General features: G+C 51.4%; 4 protein-coding genes and 5 non-coding genes across 10 annotated transcripts; 3 read left to right on the plus strand and 6 right to left on the minus strand.

The window, feature by feature from the left end:
• Nucleotides 1–1,715: 1,715 nt before the first annotated feature.
• Nucleotides 1,716–3,066, plus strand: LOC131208573 (iodotyrosine deiodinase). Of its 2 annotated transcripts, none has more exons than XM_058201370.1 (2): nt 1,716–2,000; nt 2,066–3,066. In XM_058201370.1, the coding sequence occupies exons 1-2, from the start codon at nt 1,781–1,783 to the stop codon at nt 2,776–2,778; spliced, it is 933 nt and encodes a 310-aa protein (XP_058057353.1). In that variant the 5' UTR covers nt 1,716–1,780; the 3' UTR covers nt 2,779–3,066. The 2 variants fall into 2 exon arrangements, with proteins under 2 accessions (XP_058057353.1, XP_058057361.1); XM_058201378.1 differs by having other exon boundaries at nt 2,072–3,066.
• On the minus strand, nt 2,850–3,996 carry LOC131208588 (CCAAT/enhancer-binding protein gamma). Its single transcript, XM_058201390.1, has 2 exons — nt 3,834–3,996; nt 2,850–3,762 (listed from the first exon to the last, which is right to left on the minus strand). The coding sequence occupies exons 1-2, from the start codon at nt 3,909–3,911 to the stop codon at nt 3,448–3,450; spliced, it is 393 nt and encodes a 130-aa protein (XP_058057373.1). The 5' UTR covers nt 3,912–3,996; the 3' UTR covers nt 2,850–3,447.
• On the minus strand, nt 3,025–3,097 carry Trnar-ucg (transfer RNA arginine (anticodon UCG)). Its single transcript has one exon. It is a non-coding gene; the product is annotated as a tRNA-Arg (tRNA).
• Nucleotides 3,997–4,413: 417 nt separating the features above from the next.
• On the plus strand, nt 4,414–7,532 carry LOC131215986 (CCAAT/enhancer-binding protein zeta). Its single transcript, XM_058210381.1, has 3 exons — nt 4,414–6,247; nt 6,316–6,565; nt 6,635–7,532. Exons 1-3 carry the CDS (start codon nt 4,414–4,416, stop codon nt 7,530–7,532), a joined length of 2,982 nt encoding a protein of 993 aa, XP_058066364.1.
• Nucleotides 7,533–7,777: 245 nt separating this feature from the next.
• On the minus strand, nt 7,778–7,848 carry Trnag-gcc (transfer RNA glycine (anticodon GCC)). The gene has a single exon. It is a non-coding gene; the product is annotated as a tRNA-Gly (tRNA).
• A 2,548-nt stretch (nt 7,849–10,396) lies between these two features.
• Nucleotides 10,397–14,002, minus strand: LOC131216607 (hormone receptor 4). Its single transcript, XM_058211140.1, has 4 exons — nt 13,918–14,002; nt 13,331–13,847; nt 12,251–12,836; nt 10,397–12,182 (listed from the first exon to the last, which is right to left on the minus strand). Exons 1-4 carry the CDS (start codon nt 13,969–13,971, stop codon nt 10,397–10,399), a joined length of 2,943 nt encoding a protein of 980 aa, XP_058067123.1. The 5' UTR covers nt 13,972–14,002.
• Trnag-gcc (transfer RNA glycine (anticodon GCC)) lies at nt 12,902–12,972 on the minus strand. The gene has a single exon. It is a non-coding gene; the product is annotated as a tRNA-Gly (tRNA).
• On the plus strand, nt 13,177–13,249 carry Trnav-aac (transfer RNA valine (anticodon AAC)). Its single transcript has one exon. It is a non-coding gene; the product is annotated as a tRNA-Val (tRNA).
• Nucleotides 14,003–14,305: 303 nt separating the features above from the next.
• On the minus strand, nt 14,306–14,376 carry Trnag-ccc (transfer RNA glycine (anticodon CCC)). Its single transcript has one exon. It is a non-coding gene; the product is annotated as a tRNA-Gly (tRNA).
• Nucleotides 14,377–19,673: the final 5,297 nt, after the last annotated feature.

Consider the following 19,673-nt stretch of genomic DNA (forward strand, 5'->3'; position numbering starts at 1 on the left):
CCGCGTCGCCGGAAGAGGGGTCGTAAAACAAAGCCAATTGGATTAAAAATAGCGAACCGAGGGGAACACACATTCTGCGGAAGCTGTACCAAAAGAAACTCAAACTATTCTGTTCCGCCGGAATGTGCGAACATCACCTTCATCGGAAGAGAGCAATTGCGTGGAATCGATTTCCCTTCGGCCCGGGACAAACTTATCCAATAACACGTTTCGATACGTTCCAGCTTTACAATTCACAAGAATCACCGGCACAAAACGCCCGAAGATTCTCCGTCGAACAAGAGGATCTTGAAAAAACGAAGCGAGCGAGTGCGCTCATGTACACTCACAGAAAAAAACATTACGGAGCACCGCACAACTTGATTCGTCACTTTTCGTACCAATTATCTTTTGCTTCGCGACGAACAGCACGCACTACCAGCACCACTTCCCAAGGAACGATTCGCAGCTAACATTAACGGATTAAAATGCACCAAAGCAAAGGAAAACAGCTAGCTGCAACTTTTCTGTTGCTGTGGCGAACCAGTCCGCGGTCCAAGATGGCGTTTATGATTTTGACACCTTTCGGAGGGGTGAGCGAGAGCGAATGAACGGATGAACTGATGAACTGAAGAAAAAGAGGAAAGATGGAAGAAAGAAGATTTGTATGAAAACCTAAAGAAGAGTATTTTTAGTGTGCGTTATTTATTTTGCTATTTATCGGTGTGTGCGTGCGTTGACGTTCGGCAGGGTTGCCATTAAAAGTTTCCGCTGTCATTCCGTACAATGTTCCGAAAATTTCAAATATTCAATGACCGATGACCGTTAGCGCGGCCGATATTTTGGCAAACTAGCAAACTAGATATTTTGTCGATATTGCCTGATATTTTGCTGGCCCGCTATTACCTACTGGGTCTGGGTTTACGTAGGTAGGATTTCATTTCTTTTTAGAATAAAGGGTAGAGTCCACTTTTGGGGTGCGCTGGATAAACTTCGGCAGATTTAAGGTACATTCTGAGCTGTAACGGTTTTTGCATAAAGAGTAACCGGCCAACCGCCAAACTGCCTGTCTCTTCTTGCCGCGACTTCAGATACGATCACCTGTATCCACTAATCTTCCTAACGAACACCTAATAAAAGTTAAACCTAAAGAAAACTTTAAAAACCACACAATCACACAACCACCCATGGCCAACACGTTCGGTTTAAGGTTCAACAATAGATAATACAACAATAAAATTAAATAAAACTGCAGAAATGTCCAAAAGGGCACCTATTGTTCTGATGAAAGGGTGATACTTCCTCTCCCATCGTGGCCCGTGGGCCTGTCCTACATTCTAACTCTCTGATCGGTTCTGCGATCACCAATGGCAGCACAACACATGAGCCTCAGAATGAGAATTTCTCAGCCGCCCGGGTGCAGCAGCTTTTGTCATATAACGCAACTTCGCTGCTATTAAAAACCACATCACTGATGCACCTAATGCCTATTATTTTTGTTGCAAATTGCAGTTGCGCGCTTCTGGTGTGGCCTTGTCCTAGAGACATGGAAACGAACCACTCCGAAGGCAGGCAAAGTGAAAAAGCAAGATAAGCCAGCTGAAATAACGGGTTGTGTGGGGGAGAGGCAACCAGAGGCAAGGGAGAAGACCAGCGAGTAATGATAATGGGTGAGTAATCGAGCCGCCAGCTCAATGGAGGCGCCTACGTTCCGCGCAGTCGGTGTTTAGGAAGCGAACAGCGTAAACCCCTTCGTTTTTGCGCCCGCGGAGATCGATAGCAAAAGCACGTTCGCACAACGATGGCGTCGTATCTGGAAGATTTGTTCGATAAACTTCTCAGCAGTTCGGCGCTGGTCAATTATTGGAACTACGTCTTTCCCGTGCTGGTGGGTCTGTACTTGGCCATTTCGCTGTACGATAAGCATCGGTATGGCAGCAAGAAGAAACTCCGCATCACTGCCCTTCCGGACAAAAAGAAGGACCAGGAAACGAAGCTGGACGGTATTGAGTATGTGGGAGGTAAGACCCAAAGGCCCCCCAACAACCCCACAAGAGGATAGTGTACCGTTGTTTCTCCGTTGCAGAAGTAGAACCGCAGGGCGAAGAGTTCGATCCAGTGCCAGCGTTGGAAGAGAAACCGCACATCTCTTACGGCGGAGCTACCGTGACGCTGGGCGAGGATCCTTGCGAAGCTGATAGTCGGTTTTACGCGATAGTAAACGATCGTCGCAGCGTCCGCAAGTTTAGCAACCGGCCCGTCGATCGGAAGGTCGTAGAGCGGTGCATTCTGGCGGCCGGCACTGGACCAAGCGGGGCGCACACGGAACCGTGGACTTTCTGTCTGGTTTCCGACCGATCGATCAAGGAGAGTGTGCGAGAAATTATCGAATCGGAAGAGCTAATCAACTACACACAGCGAATGGCCAAGCAGTGGGTCACGGATCTGCGGCCAATTAAAACGAGTCACGTTAAGGAATACCTTACGGAGGCTCCGTTCCTGATACTGGTGTTTAAGCAGACGTACGGCTACAAGGAGGACGGCACAAGGAAGCAGCATTATTACAACGAAATATCGACCTCGATCGCTACCGGAATTCTTCTGTGTGCCCTACAAAGCGCCGGGTTGAGCTCACTTATCACCACGCCCCTCAATTGTGGACCAGCCCTTCGCAATCTTCTCGAACGGCCACCAAATGAAAAGCTGCTTGTGCTCCTACCGGTCGGATACCCGGCGGAAGATTGCACGGTCCCAGATTTGCACCGTAAACCGCTGGACGATATCATTGCGCGTTACTGAACATTAACTAAGAGATTAACTCCGGTGAGATTCGGCGCCGAAGGGGGTCGGCTTTTGATAAATGAACGTCATCAACACGTGTTGTATTTGGTGCGGGGAAGCGATATACTTTCTCATACATAACAGGGGATCAGTTAATTTTCTTATCAATACGCAGATAACGGAGTCTATTTTAAAAATAATAAACGGTGAAAAAAGTGACGAAAACATGTGCAGAAGTGAAAAAAAAAAACATTTCCTAACGAGCGACCGTGACAGGACTCGAACCTGCAATCTTCGGATCCGAAGTCCGACGCCTTCTCCATTAGGCCACACGGCCGGTTGAAACACTGGGTGCTAAAATGCAATCATATTTTCTGTGCCCTTTTCTGCCTTAACAATAGAAACCGAAAGCGATAAACAATGAGCAAGTGAATTAGATTCTAACATTAAACCTTGCGCTGATGATGCCCTAATGCTCCTCAAAGAATACTACTACGTAACTGTTTTGTCATTCTTGGATAAAATTGCTTTTTGTGGTATTTGTTTTACCATTTTTATCGTAAAATTGTTCATTGACTCAGAATGGCGTAAAGCAAAAAGTTTTCAGCTTCTACTGCGCGCTATATAAAACAGATTCCAGAAGTTTAACCTATTGGCTGGCGGATGTATCCGGTTCTCTCTCTGTGTTCACCGTTTGGATCTCTTCCGCGATCCACTGCTTTCGCCTTTGGACGAATCCTTGGAACGCTTGCTGGAACTGCTTTCCCTCTCGCTTCCTTCCTCCTCGTCTGAACATTGCAACAATTCGTTCAAATTAACACCAAGTAATTTGTCGGCCTTTGCTTGTGCCTGAGTCAGAAAGAGCTCCTTCAAAAACTTAAGCTCCTTCTTCTGGGTGTCTATTTTGTCCTCCAGGACTTGGTTCTTCACGCGCAACTCGTTCACCCGCAGCTGTGTTTCTTCCGTTTTCATTTTCGATTTCACTCGGCTCCGTTTAACGGCCTGAAAAAGAATCATGCGCCGGATGTGAATTTTTCGTGTCCGAAGATGATGAAATGCTGACCGCTAGTTACCTGATTATTCCGATCACGCTTCTTACGATACTCATCGTCCTCTTCATCCGTTGCCGCAGATTTTCTTTTCGGTGGCATTCTGAGCTTTTCGTTTTGTGGTTCTTTTGCCTCGGCCTCGAAAAATACCAGCGAGTTTCGGGAAAGTTGGGAAACACTTGTAAACACCGCGAATCAGAAACACTTTGGTCAAGTTGTTTGTTGTCATCGAAAGCCAATCCCATGATCCTAGTGAGCGATGATAACTCAGGAGAATACATTGCTTCAAAACATTAACGTTGCGATTGTATTATTCACGCGATAAAAAAGTAATGGAATGGAAATTCATTGAAAATGTTCCGTGGGAGCTCTAAGCTCTACAAAACCAACGTTAGAATACTAGAACTACTACTAAAACTTACTCTCTTTCTCTCTACAAAACCAACGTTAGGTCATTTGCTGCCACAGAACCATCGCCAGTAGGCACCTTCAGTTGACAGTTCCTCCGATCGCACTGTCGCTGTCAAAACGCACATGCTGCGCCGAAATACGGTAAACATCCGAAGGCTGATTTCTTTCTTCGTTAATAGACAAAAACGGCAGGATGGTCACCGATGGCAGTAAGGTAAAAAAGAAAGATGCAAGGAAACGTTACTTTGAACAACCGGACGCGGTGGACGAAAAACAGGAACCGAGTACTCAAAAGCCGAAGAAAATTATCTTCGACGACGATGGTGAACAGCGAGAGGTACCGGTAACGGATACCGTCGATCCAGATCCACCGGCGGGCCACAAACGGAAATACCAGCGCAAAGGTAGCAGCTTCACACTGCCCGGGGACGATGATGAACCGGTGAAACGGTGGTACGACCATTACGATGGCTACAATACGGTCGGCGAGGTGGTCGAGATGAAAGACGCCGAAATAGAGGAACTGCGCAAGCTTTGCAAGACGGCATTCGAAGCCGAGTGTCGGATACGCACGAAGGACAACCCGTCGGACGCCCGATGGCTGCAGAGCGCGATGGAGAAGGGCACGTCGCGCGATCGTGCCAGTTCCGCGGCGCTGCTCGTGCAGTCGAACCCGTTCTGCAATCTGGATGCCCTCGAGACGGTGATCGCGATGGTTAAACCGTCGAACAAGGGCCACCAGAGTGTGGTGGAGGTGGTGACGGAGTTGATGCTGAAATCGCTAATGCCGGCATCGCGCAAACTGATTTCGATTCCGCTGCGTGGAGCCGATTGGCGCAATGTGCAGCGGCAAGAGCTTCCGAAGTCAATCCGCGATCCGCTGCTTGCTCACTGGCACTTTGAGGATAGACTGCGCGAGCTGTACTTCAATTTTCTCACCAACCTTTCCGTGGTGCTACACTCGGGTCAGGACGACAGCAAGTGCAAGACGATCGTGTACACCTCAAGGCTCTTTGCGGACGTACCGGAAAAGGAAGCCTTTCTGCTGACCGTACTGACGAACAAACTCGGTGACCCGTCCCGCCCGGTGGCCGTGAAGGCACTTTATCACCTGCAACAGGTCGTCCGCAAGCACAGCGCCATGGCGTCGATCGTGGCCGCGGAAACGGAGAAGCTGCTGTTCCGCAATAATGTCTCGTCGACGGCCCAGCACTACGGCCTGTCGTTTCTATCGTCGATCGCTCCGTACGGAGATTTTGCCACGTGCCAGAAGCTGATCAACATTTGCTTCGCCTTCTTCAAGATCCTCACCGAACGTGGGGAGATCAATTCGCGCACCATGCAGGCGATCCTCGCCTGTCTCCGGAAAGCGATCGGTTCGGTCAAGCGAGACGTGGCCGTAGCGGATATCGTCCAACCGGAGCTACTGAACGTCATTTATCGGATGGTGCACCTGGCCGACATAGCCATCGGCTGTCAGGGGCTATCGCTGCTGCTGGAAGTCACGGAGAAGCCGGGTCGCGAGCAGAACCGCTTCTACAACACACTCTACCGGAAACTGCTGGATCCGCAGCTCGCCTCGGTTGGGCCTCGAATCTCGACCGTGTTCTTCTACATTCTGCACCGCGCCCTACAGAACGATCCCATTCCGGATCGGGCCCTAGCCTTTATCAAGCGATTGCTGCAGGTTTCGTACTATTTTCCCCCGGCACGTGTCTGCGGCACGCTCATCGTCATCAGCAAGGTGCTGCGGAAGCGTAGACAACTACTACAGCCAGATTTGCCCCTAGCACCATCGTTGGATGACGAGGAACCGGACAACCAGGGACCGATTCTGGCACCCGACGGCGAAGAAGAGGAGGATAAGAAACCGACAAAGAAACCTCCCGGGCCCGTGCTCCGTTACGACGCTTTCCATCGAGTGTCCGAGTTCGCGGGGGCCAAATTCACGCTTCGCTACGAGCTGGTCCGCTACCTGGAGTACTTCCATCCGACGGTGCAAAAGTTTGCCGAATGCATTCTCACCAGTAAGTCATCAGACTGCGGTCGTGGTCGGTCCGTCGGTGAGAAATAACCAATCCGCGCTCCTTTGCAGATACCCCCCTGAGCTATTACGGTGATCCGTTGCGTGACTTTTCGCTTGGACACTTTCTGGATCGGTTCGCGTTTAAGAATCCGAAGAAACTGAAAACTACCACGGACGCCAACGGGGAGGAAGTGGCCCGACCCCGGCCCCTGGGTGTGGCACAGCGTAAGAGCGACTACGTTCCGAAAGGTTCCCGTGCCCTGGCAGTGGAGGAACTCACGAAGGAGCGGTGTACCGAAGACGAGCAGTACATCTTCCAGTAAGTGGCCAGCGGGTCCCACTTGTCTGTTGTCCAGAATGTTACTGTAACCTCCTTTTCCTTGTGCAGATTTTTGGAAAGAAAACGAGAACGCTCACGGCGCGCGGTGGAGCGGAAGAAGGCCCTCACGAAGGATGACGACGACGGCGCCGAGGATGAGGAGGAGGAGGAGTCCGATGTCGATTCACTCGACGATGACGACTTCGATGCCTATCTCGATCGGTTGGGTGTTCCGGGCGGTCGCGACGATAGTGCAAACGTGGACAAGTCCGAGCTAGACTTTATGACCGAGCTCGAGCAGGAGCGGGAGCAGAAGGCCAACCGGCGCAAACGGGGCAAGAAAGACGATCCGGAGGACGACGACGGCGATGACGCGGCACTGGACGATTGGGTCGATGTTGAGGGCGATGAGGATGAGGGCGGAGAGGAGAGCGATGGAGAATATTCCGATGGCGAGGATGATGCGGATGACGCGGATGATGGTGAATTTAGTGACGGTGGCAGCATTTCGCTGGACGAAGAGCTCGCTGAAGGGGACGACGATGGCGACGAGGAGGAGCAAGAAATGTCCGAGAGCGAGGAAGAACCGGTAGTGAAGAAGAAAAAGAAGGCCCCCAAATCACTTGGTGGCGCTTCTCGCATTAGCGATCGAGATTTTGCGCGCAAACTCAAATCGACCGACGTGAACTCACTGTTTGCGGCGGCGGACGATTTTTCGGAGCTTCTCGAGGGTAACGTTGGGCTGGCGGAGGGTAAAGGAGCCGGCAAGAAGGCTGGCGGCAAGCAACGCAAGCAGGATCCGTTCGCTCACGGAACGGACATGGAAGTGTTTAATCAGGACGGTTCGTCGGTCAAACAATTGGCGTGGGAACAGTCGCGGCTTAGCGATCAGAGGAATCGCTGCCCGGAGAAGTTCCGGAAGCGAACGGGGGCGGGCAAGAGTTTGGGTGGCAAAAAACGAAAGTAGGATAGTTGTGGAAAGTATACTTTTTTGTAGCGTAAAGCAAAAATGGGGGAAAACTAAATAAAATAATCAGAAGCAATGAATTTATGGTGCCTTTTGTTGAGGGGATTAACTTGTGGTTCCTGCGCAGGGTTAAAACGCATGAATGATGGCATCTTCCGAGCAGTGTTGCACTGGTTCACAATGGTCACTCTGTTCACGCACGACTTATTGAATTTAATATGTAAAATAAAAAACAAAATATCGGTTGCATCGGCCGGGAATCGAACCCGGGCCGCCCGCGTGGCAGGCGAGCATTCTACCACTGAACCACCGATGCGTGTTGTATGCAGCACATCCTATAATACTTTTGTTGTTTGAGACCAAAACTAGGGTCTCAGGAAGAATCAGGAAGGATCAGGAAGGATCTCTTTCATGCTGTTCTCCGTTTGATAGGTTCTTCATGTTTCTTCCTTTTCACTGATATGCTGATAACCACACCACCATTCATTAATATGTGTCTTCATGCTTTCATTTATTGATTGATGCCTATAAGAAATGGTTAAGTAATCGATCGATCGATCATGCCGCCATCCGCGTGCGAATACACTTTTTTCCGCCAGTCAATTTTACGCCGCTTTTGCACGTTAGGCATACACACAGTCCTGTTGTCGGTTGCCGTCGGTTTTTGAGTTTGTTTCTACGCGATTCAAATCCCGATTGTTTCGTTTAGGTGTCCGTTTATATGTTGATACTTTTTTTGTTATTATTTTACTCCGTTTTGGTTGTTAGTCTGTTGTTTTCCGCGTTTTGTTTGTTCCCCGTTTCCGTTTTCGGCGCACACTCCACAGCAACTAACCCTGTTTGGTCGTGCACCTTCCGCCTGCGTTCGCTCCCGAAAATGCTGAGAACGTTTGTGTGGATTCTACATCGAAATCGAGCACACGGCTGAACCGACCACTGTCGCGTTTTGTTGCTGTATATTTACGTTAAAGTCTAGTTTTGATTGAAATATTATTGTTTGAATGAGATTTACCGTGTTGTTCGCATGCGCCGTTTCATTCACGTTACGTGTTAAGAGCTAAAGTGGGGACTATTTCAAAGAATGCTCCGGGGTTGCGTTGCGTGTCTTTTTGCTATCGTTGTACCACTACTCTGCCCGGTCTCGGGTTGGCCGGCCGTGTTTGTAATATTTTGATTCCAAGTGGCGCGCAGAGGTTGTAATTGAAGTTTTGCTCATTTTGAATAGTTTGCCCGCGCACTCAACCGTTTCACCCGCGCGGGTCGCTAGTGAGAGTTTTCCTGCTCTAAGTATATTTTAGTCGTTAGTAAGTAATAGTAGTTGCTGTGTGTGTTGGGCTAGAGAGAGGTTGATTCACTTATCGGTATCGGCATATATAGCGGCGTCGTGCGGAGCGCATGGGGAAAAAGGCCAAATTGTAAGGAAGAGTTTCGTAGGACCCGAGATTATTACGACTTCGCGCTTTCCCCGCGAATCCGAAGCTCTCGCGTCTGTGGCGTGGCGTGTGTTTTAAGCTGCGGCAGAACTTGAAGCTTTCCGACTCGAGGAAAGGGCGGATTGGAGCGTGTGTTACGGAGCGATACTATTGTTCTACGCATACGAGTCCCTCTGCCGCTGGTGTGGAGTCAATCGTTAAGATCAAAAATCAAAATGAGTAGTACAGCTGTATAGAAATCGCCATTTGCGCCATTCGGAAGGGTTCTGTGTGTTGCGAGCAGACACGTGGATTACGTGAATATTTAGTGAACAGCGGCGCGATCGCGTGCGTGAGAAAAGTTCGATTATTCTCGGATCAATATTCGTTTCCCCTCCGTTCTATTCTACATTAGACTAGAAAATAGTATTTCGTTTAGGCCACCTGCTAGAGTAAAGCCTACTGCCACCGCCAGCGATCACGTGGCGATCATCAGTACTGAGGGAACCTACGTTTGTTTCGAATTAAAGAAAGAGACGATCGACTAAGAGGCGTTGACTTGAGAACCAATGTCTTATCTTACACACGCGCAAGTAGTTAAAGATCAAGTTTTAGTTGAATTACCCTACACGCCACGGAACGCGATCGTCGTCCTTCACTGTGGATTGATTGTTTTGTGAATCAGCCAAAGAAATGTTGTAAACACGCTCTTGAGCTTGCTCGATCATCTCGTTTTGTGAACGCTACTCGAATTGCAAGAAGTCACTGCCATCGTGTCTCAGTTCCCAATAGGTCCCCGCAGCTATCCTGCGGCTGCAATATCATTATTCCAATCGCTACCACAGAGTATACATTTCACTACGTCCTTATTCGCTCCGGACATAAATTTCATTCAACCGGCTGAGAATTCTAAACTTAAAAGTCCAGAAAAGGTGCCACTGTGTCTCCCGCTTCCTAAGTCACTTCCTTACGTTCCTTACGAGTTCAACGGCACTCTGTCCCTGTTGTCTGCGATCATCCGCTGCTTACTGCTGATAGCTTATCTTAGTCGTTGCATTATCGTAAAATACGTCTACGAATTGGGTTGATTACAATAATGATTCGAATAACAGATTCACTCCGAATTGATTCTCACACACGCTGTACCGAAAAAAGGTGTGTTTTCTACATTTAACTACCGACGATTCTACGCACCCGATTATTGATTATTTGGGACCCTCTGCGCCTTTCTGGGTGGTGATCGTTTTATCTGCTCTAAGTACGTGGTCATGGGGAGAGTGCCTTTGCCCGTTTCTGCTGATCGTGTCTTTGGCTTTGGATGGGCGCGCCGCTCGTAATCCTCTCGTAACTCCTCGGTGTAACTCACTGCACAGCTCAATTCCGTCGCCGGTACCTCCGTCGGCTACTGGTGCCGTACGGATTGGTAGCTTCCGGTGACCATCGGGGCCGACCCTAGGCGAGCTGCATTTTCTTGCAGTTGCACAGCCACTTGATGATGCGGGCATTGCGCTCGATGATCGACGGCGGTTCGCTGGTGCGGTACAGGGCACCACCGGGTCCCCCCGCACCCGGTGCCGCTGCTCCGTTTCCGGGTGCTCCGACCAGCACTCCGCCGACGTCGATAGGCTGTCCGGGAGGAGCACCGGCGGCCGCCGGTCCGCCTGCTCCGGTCACGCCTTGACCCACCACCGTCTGCTCGGTGCTGTCGGGCAGTTTGGTCGAATCGATCGTCGACACGTCCGAAAAGAAGACCGCACTCGATTCGTCCGAATCGGCTCCCGGACCGCCGCCGGTACAGTCATCCGACAGGCGGTGGATATCGGACGAAGCGGAAGTGCTATGATGGTAGCTACCCGACGAACGGCGGTGATGCTGCTGCTGCTGCTGCCCTTGGCCCTTGAGGACACCCGGCGCAATGTAGCGATCGTACGTTTCCTCGTCCAGACCCAACCGATCGAAGAAACGCTCGAGCTGGGTCAGGCTGTCGGAGCGCGAGCGTTGCTTCTCCAACTGCTTGCTGTGCTGCTCCCGATCACGATCACGGTCGCACTCACGGGCACGCTCACGCTCGCGTCTTTCGCGGTGATCACGGCCGTCTCCGACCAAGGTGCCACCGCTTCCGTCGCGTTCCGAGCGTTCCGGTGGCTGACTGCGGTTCCAGTAGCGATCGCTAATGTCACTCTTCGAGCGCAGAATCGGCCGACGGTCGTCTTCCACTTGGCCCCCGCCCGCGCTGGCACTGGAACCACCGCCACCCCCTGGCCCACATCGGCGATCGCCGGAAGCGGATGGGTTGCTAACGGCCGACTGCCGCCCACTGCGGTTCTTGAAGCGCAAACACTTTTGCCGCTTAAACGTTCCCAGCGGAGGACTCAGATCGAGCTGCTGCTGGTCGGGCGGTGAAAGTGGGGCCACTGGCGACAGGGGCGACATCGGCGGACCGGGACTTTTGTAGTACTTTCTGTTACCGGCGCTACCGCCACCACCGCCGTTGCCGGAGCGGTCGTCGTACGAGTACTTTTGATGGTGCTTTTGCTGCTGAAGCTGCTGCTGCTGTTTCTCGCTGTAGCCATCCTGGAACGCTTCCGGCACCTCGGGCGTGGGGAAGTTGAGCAAACAGTCCGCTTCCTCGCGAATCTTGGCACGGCACTCGATGCAGTCGTACCGCAGCGGAGGAATGCCGTACGCGTAGTACGAGTTGCCACTGTGCTGCGTCGAGGAGCCACTGTCCCGCCGATAGTCGCCCAGCATCATCATGCACGGGTCGTTTGGCTGTTGCGAGCCAGTGCCCGGTTGCGTGTGGTGCTGTTGCTGTTGCTGCGGGTGATAGTGCTGCTGATGTTGCAGCAGATGTTGCTGGTGCTGCTGCATCATCATCATCTGCTGTTGCTGTTGGTGTTGCTGCTGTTGCTGCTGGTGTTGTTGCTGTTGCTGCTGCTGCGCCAGCTGCTGCTTGCAGCACGGTTCACTGTGGTGAGTGTAATGGCCAGAGGAACCCCCGGAATCACGGTTGAACGAGCTGCCGGAGCGGTTCGAGCGATTGCCGCGGCTGCAGCAACTGAGGGCTTCGGAGTGCGGCGAGTGGCGACTGCTCTGCGAATGCAGATCCGGCAGCGATTTGTGGCTGTTGATATTGTACGATTGCGTCGGCGAGTAGTCGGACTCGTCGGTCGGATGGTGGCCGGACGAGGTGACCACCGCTTGCGAGTGCGAGTACGACCGTTGATAATTGTAGCGGCTGCAAAGGCAAAATATCACATTATTGCTTCCGCTGATGACAATCGGTCTTGGGCTCGATATACTTACCCGTGGCCTCCGCCGCCACCGGAGTGTTTGTTCTCGGGCGAACCTCCGTGGCCCGTGTGGCCACCGCCACCGTGCTCGGCGTACTCGGCCGGTGGGCTGATGGCACGGTAATCGTCGGTCAGCACCAGGCTATCGTGCAATCCGCCGTACAGATAGAGTTCGTCATCTCCGCCGGGGTGTGGCGGGAGTGACTGGGGCGACAGAAACGCACTCGGGAAGAACACAGATACGTCGCTCGGCTGCTCTGGGTGAACGGTCAGCTGCTGCTGGTAGTTCTTCGGCGGCTGGATGTACCCGATGTCATCGAGGCCCCCGCCGCCGACCATCCCCGTTCCGATGTAGCTCGTTTCGAGCGGTTGGCCGTATTTAGAATTGATTATTCCCACGTCCGTGGGCGACATTATTGTCTCTTTGCTGTCGGAGGCGTTGAGCAACTTGCGGAGCTTGGTTTGCAACAGATCGGACCCGGATGAGGCGCTGCGGCGGCTCGCGGGTCGCTGTTGCTGCTGCTGCTGCTGTACATGTTGCTGCAGCGATTGACTGACCGTGGACGATGGCAGTGTCCTTGAGGGTGATACCATATCTGTAGGGTTAGGAGAATAAAAATATATTATCATTGAAAAGGTAATAAAAAAGAGGAAAAATTTAAGTTGCATCGGCCGGGAATCGAACCCGGGCCGCCCGCGTGGCAGGCGAGCATTCTACCACTGAACCACCGATGCTTCGTACGGGGAGTGCTCTTAGAGACCATCTAATACCGATTGTGCAGCTGCTAGGAGTGCAACGAACCGTATCAATCGTCAAATGTGTTATCTACAAACTAATTCAAACTAATTTGAATCAGTTCCATGATGAAACGTGCAGAGTCACGGTTATCAAATTCTCCCCAATTTCTTATACTGTAACAGAGCTCCCCGTTATCAGCTGTTTCCGTGGTGTAGTGGTTATCACATCCGCCTAACACGCGGAAGGCCCCCGGTTCGATCCCGGGCGGAAACAGAGTAACTATTTTGCTGCGTTGCGTCTATTATTTTGCTGCGTTGTCTACGCAATATTTTGCGCGCTGCTGGCTGTACTTACACGATCCGCTCAACGTAGCAGATCCTCCACCATCCCCACTGCCACCGCCGCCACCGGCGCCACTAACCGTTCCAGCGGTACCACCGCCGGCGCGCTTGTTCATTAGCTGCTGCTGACGATCGAGAACCGTTTCCGATTTCACGTAGAATGGTTTACTTTCGGCCAGCAACTCGACGGCCGACTTCCGCTTCGAGCTGCGCAGCTGATGGTAGCTGCTGAGCGTTTGCGAGTGCTGCGGCGGAAGTGACGCGGACTGTGCGTGATGGTAGTACAGGGAGACGGGCGATGCTTGTTGCTGCTGTTGCTGTTGCTGTTGTTGCTGTTGTTGTTGCTGCTGCTGCTGTTGCGATGAAATGGCTGTCGTGGCCGACGAGAGGTACGAGGTCGGCGGAGTGATGATTTGCGACGGTGGAGACGAATGATGGTGGACCGGCGGCGGTGGCAGTGAGTGATGCTGCGACACTGTCTGCACCGAGGACTGTGAATGGTACGGCGAGTGCTGCGACAGGAGGTGACCCTGGCAACGGGAAAGGATATCGGTGTGAGCGATGGGCGGAATCCCGGGTGGCCACTTATGTCTCCCTTACCTGATGATGCCGGCTGCTGTGCCGAGGACTGTTCCCATATACTACGGCCGCCATGATGGGTCTGCGATCAGTTGACGAATGAGAGGACACTTTGCAATTTGATGTTTCACTGTTTATCACACACGCACCCACGGGCGCAATCTAGACTATCTACGATGTTTTGTTTCTCTTTTTTCAATTATTTCGCGAAACGATCATGTCCGCCATACTAAATTCCTTTGGTGAGGATCAGTGCACCGTTTATGATGATGTTACCAGAGGCGTATCCAACCAATACTCGGCTCGCTTAGTTATGATCCTGCAAATAAAAAGAAAATGCAAACAATTATTAGAAACATTTATAGGTTAAAAAGGCAATGGAGAAGAATAAAAATTAAAAAAACTTCTTTGCATCGGCCGGGAATCGAACCCGGGCCGCCCGCGTGGGAGGCGAGCATTCTACCACTAAACCACCGATGCTTAACAAGGGAAGCACTGCCAAAGCGTACCGATCGAATGATCACAGCCCGAGTTTCACTGAACGGCGAACGGTTGGCAACGGAACCGAAAATCCTGCCCAAATTTGGAGGATTCTGACGCACTTTACCGTACTCAAACGAACGGTCCACAACACCGCTGCTAGCGGTTTACAGTTTTTGGAGGTGCGTAACTGGGAGGGTGTGCGAATTAGCAGTCCTTCGGCTTCACCTTGGCGCCATCATGCTGACAATATGCTGTCGCAGGAACCGTGAACCGAGCGTGCGTCGTCGTGGGTCGCCCTCCGAAGAAGGTTTGCGGTGTGGTTTGATGGCGAACGCGGCAAGAAACATTTCGGTAACATTATCACACTTAGGGCTATCCGTTCTGTGCGGTGAAAACAATAAAACAAAACCATTTTTTGCCGCACGCCGAACGTCTTGTGTTCCATCGTACGATTCCGGCAGGCGTGCGCCTATTGGTCACATTACAATGTGTTGGGGGGTTTTGTGTTTTTCAATAACCGTTGTCGTCAGCACAAAGTTTTTTTTTTTTGCTGGGTGAAGTACGCCCCACCAACCCACTTCTTCCGCGGACTGGTCAACGGACTGAGAGGATCGGAAGGACGCTGGCTACGGGGGGACAGCTTGGCTTGGTGGCCAAAAAAGCGGTGACAAATACGATTTTTATTTTTTTCTATTTGGATAAGAACCCGTTGGCAACTGGCCCGGGCCCCTAGAGCAAAAACGGTGATCCAGCATTTTTGGCAAGCAAAAAGAAACTTCACCAAATATGATGTCACACGGCACGACGACGGCCCACCGTATTTGGTCGACGCTGTCACAGTTCGAGAGCCCTGTTTTTTCGCCTGCCTAAATAATCGTACGATCGTGCGATCGGTACGGTCGACGAATTAAAAAGCAGAATTGCCACATCGATTAATTGACCCCGCCGGTGTTGACAGAAATTATTTTACTCCAAACGAGAAAATGTCCCCCCCCGGGAGTCGGACAAATTGTCACCCGCAAGATGCAATCACAGAGATGAAGAAAGAGGCGCGCACTAGGGTGTAACGGACAGACGGGGCAGTTGTAAGTAACCGAGTGAAGGTTAAAGACGATACCGATTAGCGACCCATTGCGCCACGGTTTGTCATCGTTTAAATTATCGTCTGTCCGTCCGTTTTGCTATCTCCCACCAAAGAGAGATAGTTTTAAATTATGAATCCGTTTCGACCAACACCGACCAAGCGTCAAATCGATTGAGCTAATAGTGAAAATAAGTGCAGCGCAACCAACACAATGTGGCCGCCCCTTATGCGCTTATGCAATTGCCGGCGGCCCCCGATGCAGTCAGCTGTGAAAATGATCCCCGGTGGCCCGTTGCTATTATTTTCGGATTCCGTGTCTACTCCTCGCAACGGTTGCGGCAGCGAAGATCGATCAAGCAATTGGGGACATCAAGCGGCATCGAATCGGTTTCGGTTCCAGTTGGCGAATGTTTACACGGGCATTCGTGCTCATTGTTGGCCGATCGGTTGGGCTACCAGCCGCCGACCAGCCGACGCGACTAAGTTCCGGAAGTGCGTCAGGTGTGGCGCCATTTTCAATTTCAACGTCTAGCGGCGCAAAGCGAAGTATGTCACCGCGAAAACTGCGTGTGACAACTGTATAGCGATACGATCAATAGTGATCACACCACAATGAGATTATGTGCCGTGGCGACGTGATTTGCACAATTCGTTCGTGTCGATGAGCAACAACAAAAGTGAAAAGGCGCCGGCCGACGGGGTGGGGGAAAACAACGGAAAAGCTCACCCAATTGTTTCCAGTTGGGGAGCCGCCTTCACTAAATCAGACGAATGTATGACCTCTGCTGGTGTCATGACACTATCTGTCGGTGTCCAACGTAAAATCGGCAGTTGCTGGGCGAGGGACAGGAGATGATGGAGCCACTTCCGGTTGAGCGGAAAACGGTGCTAAGGGGGTGGTGAACTTGACCACAACCCGAGGTCTGACCCGCAAAAAAAAATTAAAACACCCTCCCTATTTTTACACAGATTTTCATGCAAAATACGCCACAACTGAAATGGAACACCAAAAGCGAAAACAATCAGTACACGGACCGTGGCGGGTCCTTTCAATTTTTGAGGTTAGAATGCATTCTCTTACATGCGATGAGCGATGAGAGAGCATCACTTCCGCTTTCTGCTTAGTGGCACTGTCCCAAATAACGCGATACACGATTGTTCTTCTATCAGGTCCGCCACTAACTTTCAAAAAGGACAAACGAAACTTTCTCTATCTGCTTTAGGTTAGAACGAGGCACCGCGCTTTTGGCATCGATGAGTACTTGATCCCTCATCTCGTTCGCCTCATGTTTCACCGCCATCTACGATCTTCAACTCCCCGAGTAGGAATTGTCAAAATTTAGTTCCGGTTCGAGTATCGTGTCCGATTTCTGTCGTTTGCAGCTTTAAAGATACTTTAAACAGCGTGCTTAAGACAAACCCGGACACGGAGACCCAACATGCAACCGTTGGCTGGCATTCTTCGTGTGTCATTCTACACCGATCGTTGCACCGGTTCTCAGCGGGACAGAAGACCGGAAGACACACGGCATAGTTTGCAGCAGCACCCCGTTCCGTTCTTTGTACCGTTGCACGCTACCAAGTGAAGGGCTACGACCGAGTATCTCACCCGATGGTGGTGCTAGCCCCACAGGCTACAGGCTGTCCCTCCCAAACCCGACCACTACACTTCCGACAGCGCACGGGATGGCCTAAAGGGCCCGTTTTTGCACCGGTACCGGATCGACAGGCGCGGTTCTCGGAGACCAGGACGGGAGGGCTCATTAAAGTTTAAGTTAGGAAAAAACGAGTCATCGTGCACCAACACGCACACAGCTGCAAATGTGTGTCTACGTGTCATGAATTATTAATCGGTTCACTTGTGGTTTTTATTGCGTCACCCACATTTGGCGACACTGCCCATAATATCATCTTTCCGCCCCATGGTGGGCATCTTTGGCTAAATTTGGAACTTGGCCGATGGGGAACTTTCAACTTGGCCACCGAGAGACTAATAATGGGCGTCGTATTGGCACGTACTTTGGGTGGTCGTTCTGAAGGCGAAGGCTCCTTTCCGCTTATGGAAAGACCAGAACCGTAAAACACAAGACCAGAGTGATAGATGTTCCGGCTGTCCGGTTCCAGGGGGCGTTTAATTCAATTTAACCAAGGGACCCGCGCCTGGGGACGATCAGAGGGTCGATTGTTGTAGGTCATGGGGGACAACCAGTTGGTGTTAATTTTGCCAGGTTCCCATCGCCAGGTTGTGGAACGATATCGATGAAAGCGAAACAGGAACAGAGAGGAGCGGCCATGCAAAGTTAGCCGGAAGTTAGGCAGGCCGCGGCGCGCCCCCGGGAAAGGGGTCTGTTCCCCCAAAACACAGACACATGTCAAGAACTAGGTCACATTCAATGTTACTACACTATCGTTCGGACTGACCCCGTTTGTCCGTTCCTTTTGGGGTTGTTTAAAACCTAGATTTGCCACATCGGTGACACCTGAATTTCGGCACGTTCGGCACGCACGCTCAAAGTGTGTCCACGACAAAAAGCCACACAGAGTGCCGGTGTAAAAAATAAAAATACCGACCACAAGCCATAGCTACGTGTCAAGTAGAACCCTTCGAAGCGACCACAAAGTCTCAACGAGCTGTTGCGAACGAAGATGTCCGCAGCTCCCCGTCGGCTTGCGGTTTTCTATTCCCATAACCGGAGAGGCATCATGTTACTTCAGAATTAATCGAAGACTGTGGTCCCCCTATTCTGCGCGGATCCGATTGATCCGATGCGGCTAACATTGTAACGGGTGCGGCGGCGGCCTTTTTGGCCAGACGAGACACTCCAGAACCAATCTCAAGTCACACCGTGCCATCATTTGTGGTTTACGCCATTCGAGTTCTAGTTCTTCTTACGTCTTGCGTAGTAGTAAATAAAATCAACACGCAGAGCGCGAAACAGACAACAAATCAGTAATAAGCGATAATTCGTGCGATTACTTTCCTTTGCCACCGAACCGCCATCCGATCCGCGTGGCGGGATGGCGATGGTAGTCGGTAGCCGGGTCGTGCCATTGGTTATTTATTTAAACACACCCGGACTGGAGCCGGCAGGTCTGCGATCCCGGGGGCGGGGGAGGGCCGCTGCTGCAACCGCGACACGCGATGATGTTTACGCAGGCTGGCCGATGCCGGGGCGCTGATAAGCCCCCGGCCCAGGCCTTCCGAGGTAACAATTGCATCCTCCGGAGATTCTCTTAAGAGCATCCGTTAACTCACGGTCACGAATGGCGCTTCCGGTTCTGCTCACGTCGGAGATCGGAACGTGAGATGTCACCCGTGAGGTGTAACTGTATAATCCTTTTTCGTTCGTTGCCCTCGTCCCTTTCGCTCGGTGTTAAAACACACGCGCCAAAAGTGATCCGCCCGTTGGTGGCCGTGAAGATATGATGCTCTCCGGTCAATAATTACCAACCCCTCTATCCGAGGGCGCGTCCTTCAAGCGTTCCGATGACCCGCGTCACCCGAGGGACTTTCAACTTCCACGCCACAAGATACTTGGTGGCTTCTCGATATATTGATTGCGACCGGACATTATGTTCATAAAAGGACCCTTCCTCTGACAAGGCGGAGGTCACCGTGCGCGCCACTGGTAGGTTAATGCCTTCATAAGGGCGTTCTGAGGGGAGTCTATCTCATGGCGCTCTCGATGATAGATTAATAGGAATGTCAAATAATCAACATAGGGCATAGTGAACTCATAATGGGCCATCGAATGCTGGGGAGGAAACAAAACCGAGCGATTGGGCACGATCTTGCCTAATGAACCGCTGACGCCGCCAGCAGCATAATGCTCCGCGTGTTGAGTGTGGTGATGACCCGAACGGCCTCCTAAATTAAGTAACAGTTAGTTCTCTGTGGCGCTACGCTGGATGAGTTCTTTTGTTTATCAATAAACTGATGGGAAAACATTCAAAAACATGCCTCTAAGAGAGCAAGGATTCGGTCGAGTTATGATGTGATAAAGGGTGCACCCAGCCATCGGATTGTCCACAGCACCGTAGACCGTAGCTTAGACAGCCGAAGGCATGACGTCAAATCAACGTTCTGAAGCTCGCGCTGTTTTCCTGATTTCATTCTCCTCTCCGGTTTTGGGGCCAAACTGGTGGGTGGTTCCACTGGGCGTTCCACTTCTAACCGGGACACACCCCCGGATTGATAACTCCCGGATAG

Source organism: Anopheles bellator, chromosome 1, assembly GCF_943735745.2.
Source record: "Anopheles bellator chromosome 1, idAnoBellAS_SP24_06.2, whole genome shotgun sequence".
In the NCBI taxonomy this organism is placed as follows: Eukaryota; Metazoa; Arthropoda; class Insecta; order Diptera; family Culicidae; genus Anopheles; species Anopheles bellator.

What these genes read in the sequence shown, in the direction of transcription:
- LOC131216607 (XM_058211140.1), bottom strand. Translation starts at nt 13,971, where the DNA reads ATGGCGGCCGTAGTATATGGGAACAGTCCTCGGCACAGCAGCCGGCAT. An exon ending in TGCTACGTTGAGCGGATCGT is followed by an intron (nt 12,837 to 13,330) that starts GTAAGTACAGCC and finishes CTCCTAACCCTA; the next exon opens with CAGATATGGTATCACCCTCA. An exon ending in GGTGGCGGCGGAGGCCACGG is followed by an intron (nt 12,183 to 12,250) that starts GTAAGTATATCG and finishes TTGCCTTTGCAG; the next exon opens with CCGCTACAATTATCAACGGT.
- LOC131208573 (XM_058201370.1), top strand. Translation starts at nt 1,781, where the DNA reads ATGGCGTCGTATCTGGAAGATTTGTTCGATAAACTTCTCAGCAGTTCG. An exon ending in CGGTATTGAGTATGTGGGAG is followed by an intron (nt 2,001 to 2,065) that starts GTAAGACCCAAA and finishes TCTCCGTTGCAG; the next exon opens with AAGTAGAACCGCAGGGCGAA.
- LOC131208588 (XM_058201390.1), bottom strand. Translation starts at nt 3,911, where the DNA reads ATGCCACCGAAAAGAAAATCTGCGGCAACGGATGAAGAGGACGATGAG. An exon ending in AGCGTGATCGGAATAATCAG is followed by an intron (nt 3,763 to 3,833) that starts GTAACTAGCGGT and finishes ATTCTTTTTCAG; the next exon opens with GCCGTTAAACGGAGCCGAGT.
- LOC131215986 (XM_058210381.1), top strand. Translation starts at nt 4,414, where the DNA reads ATGGTCACCGATGGCAGTAAGGTAAAAAAGAAAGATGCAAGGAAACGT. An exon ending in TGCCGAATGCATTCTCACCA is followed by an intron (nt 6,248 to 6,315) that starts GTAAGTCATCAG and finishes GCTCCTTTGCAG; the next exon opens with ATACCCCCCTGAGCTATTAC. An exon ending in GACGAGCAGTACATCTTCCA is followed by an intron (nt 6,566 to 6,634) that starts GTAAGTGGCCAG and finishes TTCCTTGTGCAG; the next exon opens with ATTTTTGGAAAGAAAACGAG.